This window comes from Prorops nasuta, unplaced genomic scaffold (assembly GCF_024137725.1).
Source record: "Prorops nasuta isolate Cenicafe-Biocafe unplaced genomic scaffold, Cenicafe_Pnas_1.2 PNAS00025, whole genome shotgun sequence".
Taxonomy (NCBI): domain Eukaryota; kingdom Metazoa; phylum Arthropoda; class Insecta; order Hymenoptera; family Bethylidae; genus Prorops; species Prorops nasuta.
In genome coordinates this window covers 3,006,548-3,020,864 of record NW_027116822.1, presented here as the reverse complement: position 1 = coordinate 3,020,864, position 14,317 = coordinate 3,006,548, and the positions used below count along the sequence as shown (strand labels likewise).

Below are 14,317 nucleotides of genomic sequence, written 5' to 3'. Positions count from 1 at the left end.
TATCTACACCTTCATTCTTACTTACATTTATTACAATTTTTATACATTTACATATATTCTCCTATTCAGAGATAACAGGATATATATAAGATAATAAAAAAAGATTTCTTTAGTGATTTCTGCTAATGCTCTCTTCACTCTCTTATATCTCATATTTACAAGTATTGCGGCTATAAAAATTCAATTTTGTATAAAAGTTTTCGTATTCCTTCGGCAAATGCTTAAATTTCACTACTATTTTACAATGTTTTTCGTCTTAGAGTTTTTCTTGTTTCCTTCATCAAATAAATCCTGAATATCTATAGCGTCAGTCGAATGATCCAAATTGCTGCAATCGTTAAAGTTTAGCAATTGTGCGATTCCCCAAGATTTTGAAAGTTTATTATTCTTAAAGTTTGATAATGCGTTTTGAGAAAACTGCTGTAATCGTGCTACTTCCGCTTGATTAACATTTTTGGTAACGTTTAAAGATCTTTCTAATGGATTGCATATGTACATAGGCCAATTATCTGGCTTCTTTATGGTTTCGCCTTTGTTCAAAGAAATCGCTTTATTATGAAAGTCAAATGTCGAATAGAATTCAAAAAATTCTAGAAGCAAATCCTCCAGCGTTTTTTTATCCGAATCATTTTGATTATCTTTATACATGGGAGGTAATTTTGTTATATCCCGAAGGAAGGTGCAGTCTACACAATCGTCTACGAGAACATAATCCTTTTCCTCTGCAAAATAATTGCTATATATAGTACTTTTTCAACCGATGCTTTTTGTTTTAAATTATAAAAAAAAATTTCATCTTACCTGCACTTCTTTTTAAATAATCAATACTTGGCAAAATATATTTCTGTTGTAGAAAAAATAAAACTAGCAGAGTCAAAGAATAATTTGTTATACGGGCCGAAGGCGTTAGCTGCTTTGTTAAATCTTGCTTTTCCGCCCATTTACGGACTGTAAATACTAAAGGCCTTACTCTACTATCTATTTCACCTAATATGTACAAAAGTTCAGACATGTATAGCGCTGTCCTGCGAAATGTTTATACTATTATAATACAGTAAAGAAAGGCGAAATTAGCTTAGCAAACTTACATATTGGTCATACTAAGATCACAGTCTACACAGGTATAAGAATATTCGAATTGAATAATAGGCACACGTGCGAACAGTGTTTTTTTTACATTTTTAATACCAGGCATAAAATGCTGCATTATATCTGCCATTACAAGTAGGAAATCTTGCACCTGTACTCTACCTTCTTTAATCATTTTCCCAGAAAAAACAAGTCTGTTGTTATATTTATCCTGAATTAAATAAAATTAAATCACCATTTGTATAATTCCTCATTTATCAGTAGCTGTAAGAGTCCAATTTAATTCAGGTGTCTTCATACCTTTAAAGGTTTTTGAAATTGCAGAGCAAGGTCCAGATCACAATTTCTAAGTCCAAATCCACTTATAGTAGAACCAAAAGGTTTAACAGAGACATTATTAAATATTCCAGACACAATCTGCTCAATCTGGTAAGCTATTAAAAATCTTAATCTTTTTTCTAAGTCATTGAGTTTTAATATTTCATAAAGATAAATCATTTGTTCAGAAACCTAAAAGAGGTAGGACATAAATAGTTTAAAATCATAGCTTTATAATATCTATAAAATAACTTACAGATGATTGTTTTATCAATCCCCTACATATAGTTGAATCATGTGGTACTAATGTACCATTTTCAATTATTAATGGTACTGAAGAAACATTACCAGATACAAATTTCCTTGTATCTTTACGAAACCATAATACAGGTGATTTCACAGGTATAACATTTTCTTGAAATATTGATTTGGATAATGCAAAATTTAGAGCAGATGCATTATGGAATTCCACGAGAATATAATGCTGTTAAAAATAAAAATGATAATTAAAAATATATTATGTTAAATTGTAGTAAAAGCAACCTTTTGTTCCATCGAAAAATGATGCATTCCAAGAACATCTCCAAATGAATTACAATAATTGTAAAGATCTAAGTAAGAATGTATAGAATTGACATGTACTATCATACTCTTACTAGCTTCTGATCTCCTCTCTTTTACGATATTTTTCAGTGATGAAAACTTTGGATTACCTAAAGTATTTTTCAAGTATCATAGGTTAGACTTCACACTTTGTATTAGAACAATATATTATAAATATAATTGAGTAATGATAAATATAACAGGAAAACATTAATTATGATTATTTTACTTATAAATTTATACATTGCCTACGGTAAAAAGGTTTAAACTTTATAAACAGTTTAGAATAGAGGTTATACCATTGCTTAGTTTCTTTTTGTTGTCAGTTATTTTCGATGACAGTAATCTTTTTGACTGTAAGTAAAAATAGCATTTCCAACATATATTTACTTTTTCTGAATTCAATTTAAAAACATTATAATTTATTGGTAAAATTATATTTGTTTTCGCCCAACAGAACAGTGCCATTTTTAAACTCCAAAACTTCCAAACCAAGCATGCATGTGCAGCATGCATGCATGCTTATTCTTAATATGGTGATTGGACGCTGGTGTCGCCAGTGGTGTGCTGATGTCGAAGACGTTGCCAATTTGTAAGTGCAGATGTCGCCTTTTGGACTGCAAAGCAAAAATCCTACTTATCAACAATATGAATAACTTACATTTTAAAATATGTTAGATTACAAAAATTGAAATGAATTAACGAATGTACAGTAAATATGATATCCATTATCACATGCATTGTGAAAACTCAGTAGGGATTAACATTTTCTATGGTAATGATTTAAATTAATTTTTTAAAGACTAGTAAAATACGACCAAAATTAAAAATAAATTATTCGATCTTAATCTTCAGGTTTAATCATTATTATTGCGAACGAATTAACTCGTATATTTACAATAAAAGTGAACTGTCAGAGTCTCTAAAACTAGCTTTCATGATTGGTAGTTAGGTTTTGTCACGTCCCCCTCCAATGCCTTCTTAAGCAGCGCGCGCGCCGTGAAGGTAGCGGATTCGAAATTATTCGAATAGCTTCAGCTCAGCAAGCGCATTCTCATGGTGAGCTCACACAGTCCAGTCCTGAACTTTGCGCGGAGCGGGATCTTTTTTTTTCGGCTCTCCACGATCTACCAACTCTTAACAGGTGTTCGAAAACGAATAGTAATCTCATCCAATTATTAAAGTTTAGTAATAAAATTCTATCAAGTAAAAACGAGAAAGTGTCAAAGTGCAGTTCTGCTCTGTTCGTTTACTATCACGCGAATTAACAAATCTTACCGTGTTTCATGAGTGAAATTCATTCCGGAACGATAAGATTTTTCGAAAGAAAGCTATCAATATGTCGGCCGGTAAAAGGGTTTGCTCTATCGGCTGATTATTGAAAGATCAGACGAGTACCGGTCGTCGAATGTTCGATTTTCCGTGAAATTCGATCCTACAACGAATTTCACGGGGCGTGCGCGATGCGCGGCCGCCAAAATTCGTCACGGACCTGAGGACTGCGGAAAAAACCGGTTTTTGGCCATTGTGGAATTTGCGACTAGTGGAATAAAGGAACGAGAGAATAAATAAGATAAACGGAGGAAAAGAACGGAGAGTCGGGAAAAGATTCAGGCTTGTGGAATGTCGTGGTGCGAAAGGATCAGAATTGTTTGGCCGACGAGGACGCGATGAAAATTTTGTGTATGTAGTCAGGTAGCCGTGCATGGTGAGTCGTTCCTTGCTGGAGCATATCGCGGAAAGTGAGTTTTTTGTTTTTGTTTTCTTCGAACGCCTGGATCCTCAGTGCCATTGGAATTATTCTTCGTTTCCCGGAAAACCAAGCGCTCTGCAAGTGAGTATCTTGTATATTGTTTATAAACAGAGAATGCACTATGCCAAAGTGTATCCATAAAACCAAATTCTAGTAGATGAAGTTTTGCGCGAATATTTCGTGTTTCTATTAAATATATTACGCTTGTGAAGACGAATAAAGATCAATGTGAAATAGTATTGTATGACCATATTATTTCGTTAAAAAATGACAATTGTCAAATGGCTGAAAGCGTGTGCATTCTTTTATGATAAATAGTATATCATTTTAAGGTGTAAAACTGTCTTTTGCAAGATTCGTCACAATGTATTTATGTACAACGATCATCTGTTAGCGTGGTGAGTCGCGTTTGTTCAAAATTTGTTCCAAAAGTGTTTTCAACTTGAAAAGTAGGGAATATATAGGTGTGGAAGAAGGGAATTTGGTAAAGAAACGTAACAAAGAATGGCGAAGAAAGAAAGAAACCGAGTTGAAGTATGGACATTGACATTGAATAGAAATGGTTAAACGTGAAATGTGTGTGTGTGTGTGTGTGTGTGTGCTTGATAATGGGAATACTCTTTGGACCTTTTGTGGCTTGCAGCTAGACAAATAAGTGCAATGAACAATAAAATATATAGCATTCCCTATCGGATCGTGAGGATCACGAAGCATCTTGGATGACGCCATTTCTCCCTCCCAGTGAAATTCTACGATGCTTACGTATCTCATCGGCGTGGGTGGAATTTTACATATAATAAAATTCGAAATTGAAAAATGAAAGCTATTGGCAAACATAGCTGGAGGAGAAATACGGATCAAAGATAGTTTCTCACAGGGTAATAATGATAGAAGGTATTAAAATGGATGGTAAAAGTTAAAATCTTCTTTACATCGAAGTGTATGGAAGAAAATTTGTTTGAAGGAGGAAGCTGAATGCGAATTGGTTGAGAAAATGAAGATTTAAGATGCATAGATGGGATGGAGACCGGTCCAAGTGGAAAATGACGAAAGTGCCTTCGCTTTCTTGAGGCAGCGTTGAGTGTTTTCGCAACTCTGCTAGGGTGAAGCGATGAATAGAAGTAACGTGGGTAAGAATGACATCCTTGACGCTTGCATATTTGGTTAAGACTCGCCCACGAAGAGCAAGCGAGGATATATCCCATCCCAAAGTGGCGGACATCACACTCAATTTTCCAATCGGTGCCTAGTCTCCTTGGGTTCATTTTCCTTGCATAACTTAACATTATTAAAACGACTATTAAGTTCAGCGTAACACATCCGGCGATTTGCTGCTATTAATCCCAACTACCCACGCGATTGGCTACACTTATATAGCATGTTTGCTGAAAAAACAATTTCTATCATTACACACTCGATACTCATTCCAATCTCCTTCTCTATATAGTAATTAACGTCTCTCGTTGACTTTCCGTCTTTTTCTCAAGCTCCATCCTCCTTTCGCTATATGGACTTTTTACTTGAACGCCATTATTGCTCCAGCTGGAAATACCTCAAGAAAAATTTCTGGTATAAAGTGTAGTGTTTATTGGAGAATTCGACACATGCGGTCGTTGAAGTCTCCACAGAGAGACCTCAACGCCTGGGATGGTTTCGTCCCATGACCAATTGTATGTCACGTGTTCTCCTATAGGCGTTAATAATCCCACACTAGATTTTTGCATAAGCAAACTCAGTGCCACATTTATTGTAATAAAAATGAATAGATATTATTAAATAAAAGGTTTAAAATATTCAATGTAGTTGATCATTAATGATATAAGGCACGATCCAAAAATTAATAGTTGTGCAGTGCAACCCTCGGGGAAGCGGCCGAATGTTGATACACTCTGTAATTCATATTTGATTTACTCCTGGCCATGGTTGAAAGGTGAAGTTTCATTTTATTCCCTTTCATTCCATTAGTCCAGGCTATCCTGCACTGTCTCACAGTCACCCATGGTTCCCTCGTACACTCCGAGATCGTATATATAAATCACCTGGTAGCGTGACAGCAACTTCCGGTGTCGAAAAAACACCTAAACACACCCATACAACCACAGAGTCACCCGTAGTACCAGCAGTTTTGAAGCACCTGACCTTGCATATGATAATGGCTGTACTAAAACTTTAACAATGACTCATTGAGCTCAAGCTTCAATGGCAGGAGCAAAGGAACAAAGTTTTCCAATGCAATTATAACATCCGACTATAGAAGAATATATAGTCGATTGCTATTCACCTATTCGAAAAGGGCTGAAAATGTTATCAAATGCATGCGAATAATGCTCGTACAAAAATTGATCAGAAATCTATATAATTTTCAACGAGAAAAACTGCAGGAGACTGAGAGTCGTCGTAGAATTGCGAAATAAATTGGAATTAAGGAAAAACAATCGTTACGGTAGATTCCTATGTGATAAGAAATAGAGACTCTGCATGGTCACGTGAGATAGTAACGAGGGACCACGTTGTTACGGTCCTGAAGACCTGAAGAATAGGTGCGGCCCTGTTATGGGAAAAAGATGCTCAGTGTTCTCGGTGCTCGTGATGTGGTAGCATCGCGCGTTATTATTAGAGAGCATCCAACTGTGTTGGAAAAAGTCATCTTAAAATTAACACTGGAGGGAAGAGAGGGAAAATGGCGTCGGCTTGCTTAAGCCGATGGTCCATTCTAAGTTTGTTACGAGCAACGTTCGGTATTCTTAAAAGTGAACGTTGTTGTCCAGGCAGCGCTCGCTTTCTCGGTGCCAGCCTCCTCTTCGTGTATATACCGTACTATCCTCGATGAAAACATCGCTTAACTTGGAGCACCGGCCTTAACCCTCGATCGCTTCAGCAGCTTTTTCCTGGCCACACGAAGAATCCTCTGCGAACACGCTCGGAAACGATCCGTTCCTTTCGACAAGGTCGTTCGCAAAAGAAACTTCGCTACTTCACTGGCAAACATTATCAGCCGAAGCTGTAATCTTTGCTAGTTGGAATACTCCAGAGCACCAAAAAGTTTTTCAAGCTTTTGTATCGGTGTACGATCTTGCGACCACTTCCGCTTCTTTTACAGAATTTCGTTGTGCCGAGGTTGTTGGAGTATCTATATGTGTACAATGAGAAATAATGCTGTAGAGTGGTAAGAGTTGGTTTGTATATCAACTTTGAACATCACTTTTGGACACTTTTAAGAACTCTTTGTTGCTTCCAAGACTATTGTCATTATTATTGTGATAGTGCAGTGTGCAGAGTTATCGGTACTATATATTATTGATGACCAATCTCAGACACCCATTGAGAATGTTGTCACTCCAGTGCTAAAAAGTTCTCGAAGCTTTTTCCTTTCACGTTAATCAATTCCCATTCTTCCATAGAATTTGGATATGGGAAGGTTGTTGGTACTGTGTTAGTTGCTGTAGAGTTGCAAGAATTGATTGGATCGCTTGAAAAAACTCTTTGTTGCTTTGAAGTAATATTGGATATTGTTACGACAGTGCAGCGAGTGTTATTGGTGCGTTATTATTGATGACCAATCTCAAGGACCTATTACAATAAGTGGAACAGCCTAGACAACTCTATATTAAATCAACGACTGCAGCATTTTTTGGCTCGAGAGACTTTAACGAAGTACTTTGCCAATTCAAGGAAATATTTCCTCCGTTACAATGGCAGTGTTACAAAGTTGCAATTATTTATTAATAGCAATTAGGACTGATTTAGCAATTAATTTTAAACAATCGTTTCATCGTGTGCACCAAGGGACCAGATTTCGACTAGTTTTGTGATTCGTTCACGGACGGTCTGCACAAGAAGTATCAAAAGTGTACACAGAGACTCGAGTTTGTTTAATTTTTAATAATTTTATTTTTCTTCATTGGGATAATCATTAAAATTTCTTAAAGACCATTGGCCGATGCTGTAATTAAACGTTTGGACGCACTTATTCATTGGACTATCATTTTTTTTTCTTCTTGGTGTGGTTAATATAAACGAGACGAATAATTTCATTGTTATAGCAAGATGACTGACTAAGCGAGTGTTTGAATATCAACAGTTTGAAGCTTACGAAAGACTGAATGAGCATGGAAGCTTGAAGCTATGTCAAGTTAATATAAAGAAAAAGTAGCGAATTTTGGACAAACGCGTCAATTTCCCACGTGTCAGAACAATGTTTGCACAGATGATCGTACTTATGGGCGTTCGACCCAGTTATTAATAAGACTTTCTCTTTTATTTTAGCCATGGACTGGCGAGGGGTCGTGCTTACGATTTTATCGGTGAGTAAAACCATTTTTTGATTCACTAAAATTTCTTGCACGTCCTCATTTTCTCAATTACTATCCTATCCTAATCCTGTAATCAAGCACCATTCACCACACCTAAAGTATTATATAGTTACCAATTTCCTGCAGTCGTTACAATTTTTTTTAAATAAATACATCAATTACGAACAAATTAATTATATAATGTCGAGCAAAAGAAAAATTGCCACAAATGTTAATAAAAAACTTGAAAAACGCACCGAGTATAGTAACAATTATTTGTTGGACGCACGGTACACAGTCTGGTTTGATAAAAAATGACCAAATCTAATTTGGACGTTTGGTTTCACTTTCGTTTGGGGTCTCGTTCGAAGCGTCACGGCGAGCCCACCACACGCGTACTTTCTCCCAACGTGTGTGTACCAGAAACACGCGTGGCTAGTGAGAATGTCGAAATATTACATAATAATTCTTGGGCCGATTCTCACCAACATTGAACCAGCGCGCCGTCCATCCCAATTGTGCGAGAAAAAACGATTATTTTGAAAAACATAAAATAGCAAAAATATATATATATAATGATTGACCTTTACGTCACTTTAAATCCGCGATATTTATCAAATTGATTGCGAGACTCACTAAACAGCTTTCAAACAACTTTTAAGCTAGTAAAACACGGACATTGAAAAATCTATACGAGTTTTCTTCAGAATAACGCGAATTTCCTTTAGTGCAGCTGGTGAAATTCTGATAAATTGCCTCACTTCCGGTTACTCCGCGTGTTCCGACGACGGTGGGTACTCGCGAGACAAAGAAGAAGAGATAAATCTGCAAATAATTCAATCTACCGGGTTTTATCTGGGAGCGAGAAATTCAGCGAGAGAAAAGTTCTTGGAGAGTTGTGAAAGGGGGGGGGGTGGTGGTGGTGGTGGCTGTTAAGATTTTATTGGCGCGATTTAAATTTTACTACGAGTTTCGCAGCTTAAAAGTTTTGCGACAGCCGTAGGATAAAACTGGCGTAATTCTACCATTGTGTTTTTAACGTAATCGCAGATCGTGAATGCCAATCGCGGTCGCGACCGAGGCGTTCGGTAATGATATACTAGAAGGAAACGCGCCGCTGGTTTATATGTACTACCATTGTTTACCTATATAAGATACACAAGAAAATCTTCAATAAAAATCTTCGTTAAAGCCAGCAGTTTGCTTATCGCAATTTACACGAATAACGAGTCGTTAAAATTAATCAGCGAACTACTTTTAATGGCGCCACGCGCAAAGCAGCTTTTAATAAATTCGAAAGTATTTTCATCACGCTTTACGTCACGATACGCACAACGTTACAAAGCAATCGCGTAATAACGCTACAAATTATTCCGAGTCGCACTGTGCGCGTAATTATTTAATAATATATAGCCCAGTTGTTTAGAAAAATCTAATTAAAAAGAGCGCAGAGCACGAGGGGCCTGCTGATCGAGTTACGTTCAACCGAAATCTCAATTTAGTGTTTACAAACGGCGTTACACCGTGCAGTGAACGTGGAACGCGAGAGAAGTAAAGTTTTTATTCTCCACGGGGTCAGAGGAACGAATCGGGGGAGATTGAAACGCCTAAGCGACAAGTTTAAACGTAATTACCAATTATTATAGGATTACGCAAGGTTGAAATTACTGGCTTTCGATGAGTTAACAGCGGTAAACGCGGGAGTCTCTGCCAGGAAAATGCCGTTCTCTCACCAACTTCTCCGCTATTGTCGCTTTAGCCCGGTGACACCTTCGGGGGCAGCCCGCAAGCAACGCACTCGCGAGCGTTGTCCCACTTTGTTACCTAACCTTAACCCGAAATCATCCTCAAAGCAATTTCTCCCATGCAATTATACCGTTTGTTTGCATCGCAATGTAAGACCGAGAGTGTCTGAAAACGAGCGGAATCCCGCGTGACGCGTAACGTTCCAGAAACGTGTTTTGGGCGCTACATCGCGACGCGACGCCAGCCAGGAACATTTTCGGAACGTTCCCGGAACGTCGTCCCTCGGCAGAGACTCGCTATCTCGACGGTCCCTCTGGACCCAACGAAAGTACACAACTCGATCGTAAAAAATCTATCGTCGCTCCGAAGACATCCGGTTCCAGTTTAGCGCTGCGCTATTGGTCAAAATCAAGGTTAGGGCGTCTGAAAAAAATGTCTGCAAAATAGCGAGAGCGCGAAGGAGCCAGAGAGTTGTGCACGCGGTGAACGTTGCGAGATCACATAAATAAACGTTACGCGTGTGCGTTTGTTTCTCCACACGTATACACACACGCGAACACTCGATTCTGCGCGTGTTGGTGTTTATACAGGAGAGAAGGAAAGACAATCCGTTCGGAACAGCCACGCCCACTTTTACTCGGCGTTCTTTCGAGTATCGCGGAGCAGGATCTCGTTCTCCAAGTATCGAAAAGCTGGAGCCCCGCGCGCAGCTTTTCACACACGTTTCACTGCGGCGGATCTCTTACGGCACGCGGCGGGGACTCCCCGAACCGGAAGTCGAGCACTCTAAATGCACTCTTACGTGTCGTGGCAAAAGCAAAAGTCCAACGCACCGATCGAAAATCTCCGTTTCGGCCCGATAATCCCTCGAGCACGGCTTTCACGCGGTGCTATTCAAAACGAGAAATTAAACCATTCCTTTGCGCTTGCTCCTCCCACACACACACACACACATACGCGAGACAGCCTTTCCACCTGCGCACACTCTCAACCGTCGTCAACTTCAAAACAAACTCGTACTTCCACTTGGTTCGATCTTGCTTATTTTTATCGACAACTTCAAAGCCTCCCCTCCCCCCTCCCCCCCCCCCCCCACCCTCTTGTACGCTGAAATTAACCTCGCTCGCTCTCCAACGGATCCTTATCGCTCGATGCAAAATAAACTCTTGCAGGATATATCTCAATTCTCTTTCGTCTCTACATATTTTAATTGAAACCGACTCCGACTCTCCGGCGCTATTATATCCTATTAAAACGTTCGACCGAGAGATCGCGTCTTGTTTGGATGCGTGTATTCTTCAATTTTGATTGGTCTCTTTTCTAGTTTCCTTTGATTCATTCTTTTGCTAGAGAATAAAATGGTAAGTGGAGTTTTTTTTTTAATTTGGTAGTTTTAGCGCGGTTCTCGCTGGGATAGTTTATTTTTCGTTACGACTCGTTGAAATTCACGAGCTCACCCGTACGTTTTACCGGAACAAAGGACAATGCACTTTGGGGCAAACATAACTCGTGTAAAGGCGCCTAGCGTAATATTTGAAAAGGCACCACTAAGATGTTTGATTAACGGACCATAAGTTTTCTGTTTGCACGACCAACGGAAAACCATAATTCAATCAAGAATATTTGCTTCGAGGGGATCCTCTTACTTTAATAAATTTAAATTGCAAAATAGCAAGACAAATTTTTTCCTATTTTTTTTATAATATATATTAATAAGATCGTGAATCCCCTATAGCATAAGTACGCTAGGAACATTCTAGGAACGTTCCGAGAATGTACCGTGAACATCGTTCGGTACAACGATATTTGTCCGAAACCGATAAAAAAATTATTTGAGTATATAAATAATTAGGTGAAATTAGAAAGGGGCAATAAAATACAAATGCATGTTTGGATAGAGAGACAATAAATAAATATTTATAAGACACTTTGTCTTTGCGGGAGAATTAACCTGGGTAGGGAATTTCGTAGTTTTTTCTTAGATGTAAGAGTTTATCATTAGGAACAATGGCTTGTTTACAAAAGAATAGAACGCAGTGGGGAGGCACACACGGACATAGCGACGGTGCATTATTGGTACATACGTGTAAGGTGAAAGTACCACAGTGTATTTGTGGCACAATCTTTTTGCTCCAAGATCACAGGATATATATAGTCACAGTTAAAATCAAATTAGAAATTACTCATTGAGATATATTCCATGATAAAATCAACGTTTAATGAATTTCTAAATTTGACTATTCATACGTCCCTCTATACACAAAAGCTTAATTCAATATTCAAGAGGATTATCAATAATTTCTAAATAGCATATAGAAGCATTCGAGACACAACCTTTATTATACATTAATAGAAATCCATCTTAGTTGCTTCATTCAACGATACAAGAAAGGCACGTTCAGCTATCTTAACAAACATTTCTGAACGCCGCGTATAGAAAATCATTGGAGATACGTTTAACATTGATGTGGCTTCCCACGCGCTTCAATTTAACGCGATATTTTACCATGGAAAGATCAGTAGCCATTTTTAATAAAATAAAATGAATAAATTCCTATATATCAATTCGATGCAACAATGTGTTAAAATTAAAATGGAAGGTTCGTCCTACACTCGAGTATCAGCTGCGAGCGATACAGGAGTGACGTCATCGAGCGTGATCAGGAATCATTAGAAATGCGAGAACGATGATTGTGGTGAGAAAGGTATAAATGGGAGCTTTCAAGGATTCGTTGACCCACGCAAAATCCGCGAGACGTCATCTACATCACCTCCTGATCCAATTACCCATTTATACACTGAATACGAATCTCGGTATATCATATATGTGCACGTAAGAAGCCTATGGTCACATCAAAACGATGTAAACAAAAAAAGACTCATCCCCAAATTTTCCAGTGCACGTCAACGTCACGTAGAATTTTATTTTGATACGGTCTCAAACCTTTCCAATAGTTCTATATAATTTTTCTTCTTGTTTGATTCTCCAAAAGTTAATTGTATTTTGATTTTTATTTGTTATATATTTACCGTTCGCGAGATGTATACAAATTGCTTGGTTGTCCAGTTAAGTTATTGACGTACGAGCTTATTAATTACGCGGTTGCGGTGAGTGACTTCTTGAAAACGGAAATTGGCGTGGAATATTGCACGTGGAGCCGCGCGTAGATGGGAAGAAAGTGATCGGACTGGCTCGGACTACCTCGGACAGGTTCGGACTGCTCCCAAGTAGGCTTTTAGAGACGCTCGATCCTCGCAACGTTCGCCAGAGCATTTATTGACTTCAATAACTGCCGGATAGTGAAACTGACGTTTAATTACCACTTCGTTACCCAAGCTTGACGTATTTTGCCAGTTTAATGCGTCGATGCAACCGATGGACTCTCACCATCGACCAAATTACATTTGCATAACGACCACGCATCTCCCCACGACCAAATAAACACGAAAATAATTTAATTATAGCCCTTGTGAAAAACCTGATCCAGAAAGTGCGCTTTATTCAGCGTATATTTCGATTGAAAATTAATTTTCTTTGTCGGGAATACAAAAAAAATATTAATGAGAAGTATACGAGTGGGGGAGAAGCAATGGCGGATTTAATTAGAGAGGAGTTTCCGTAAGAAACCGGGCGTGTTTTCAATGCTTGATTGGCGAAAAAAGTAGCGATGCTCCTGCATAAGGATTTGTAGCGTGTAATTGCGATGATCTGCCCGGGATGAAAACATACCGAGTGGACGCTTCGCTCGCGACAGATTCGCTGGATGCCACGTCAGCGGCCGTATAAGGTTACAATTGAGTCCACTTTACGGGAAACTCAACGCTCGATATGCTTGGGAACGTTTTCTCGTTGTGATTCACTCGATTTTTCTTGCACAATTCTCCACTTGGTATTATGGTTTTCCCACTGACGTGATCATTTCTTTTTCTACAGATTATTGTCCTTCCATTCCAAGAAATGAACCACTGATGCTTAATTCATTCCTTACGTTTGTTGTCGATTTTTATTTTGTTTACATTTCGTTCACGCGAACTTTTCTCTCGAAGATTTTTGAGAATATGTACACAATGTAGTTTAGTTTTGATTGTTTTTCACAGAAAGAATTAAGTCTGATCTACAAAGTTATTTATTCCCTACAATAACACAAGTTTGTTGACATCAGGAAATTTCTGAGTAAGTCGTATTACGTACGATACGCAGTTTCTCGCGAAGCGTTGTGAGTAGTATCAACAAAGTTATTCAGGTAAAGTTTGTATGGTAAAAAAACACGAGTTCCGAGTACATCAGTCGTTTCTGTCCAAATGACATTGGTGATTATTGGTTTTAATGGTATACTGGTAATTACGATAATAGAGATTACATGGGTAATAAAAATGGATACAAGCATTACTGTCTCTTAGTATCTTTTTTTCTTTTGAAGAATTCAGTAAAATTGATGTTGATGTTGCTCGTTGGAACACTGATGGGGCTGGGAATAATGATTTTTAGAAGTGCGGACATCGATGACGTTTTGCG

General features: G+C 38.1%; 2 protein-coding genes across 2 annotated transcripts in view; one reads left to right on the top strand and one right to left on the bottom strand.

Annotated features, from left to right (window-relative positions):
* Positions 1–7: 7 nt before the first annotated feature.
* Positions 8–2,487, bottom strand: MTPAP (mitochondrial poly(A) polymerase). Its single transcript, XM_066741534.1, has 7 exons — positions 2,310–2,487; positions 1,951–2,120; positions 1,664–1,891; positions 1,390–1,599; positions 1,089–1,300; positions 802–1,025; positions 8–722 (listed from the first exon to the last, which is right to left on the bottom strand). The coding sequence occupies exons 1-7, from the start codon at positions 2,476–2,478 to the stop codon at positions 235–237; spliced, it is 1,701 nt and encodes a 566-aa protein (XP_066597631.1). The 5' UTR covers positions 2,479–2,487; the 3' UTR covers positions 8–234.
* Positions 2,488–3,063: 576 nt separating this feature from the next.
* pio (piopio) overlaps positions 3,064–14,317 on the top strand; it is a 63,302-nt gene continuing 52,048 nt past the window's right edge. The window contains exons 1-2 of the mRNA XM_066741413.1: positions 3,064–3,844; positions 8,030–8,067. Of these exons, the coding sequence (XP_066597510.1) occupies positions 8,032–8,067 (36 nt within the window). The 5' untranslated portion in view covers positions 3,064–3,844; positions 8,030–8,031. The remainder of the gene's footprint in view (positions 3,845–8,029; positions 8,068–14,317) is intronic.

Excerpts from the sequence above, each read along its gene's own strand:
- MTPAP (XM_066741534.1), bottom strand. The coding sequence starts at position 2,478 with ATGGCACTGTTCTGTTGGGCGAAAACAAATATAATTTTACCAATAAAT. Across the intron at positions 2,121-2,309 it reads CAAAAAGAAACTAAGCAATG|GTAATCCAAAGTTTTCATCA; the intron begins GTATAACCTCTA and ends AAAATACTTTAG. Across the intron at positions 1,600-1,663 it reads GATTGATAAAACAATCATCT|GTTTCTGAACAAATGATTTA; the intron begins GTAAGTTATTTT and ends TACCTCTTTTAG.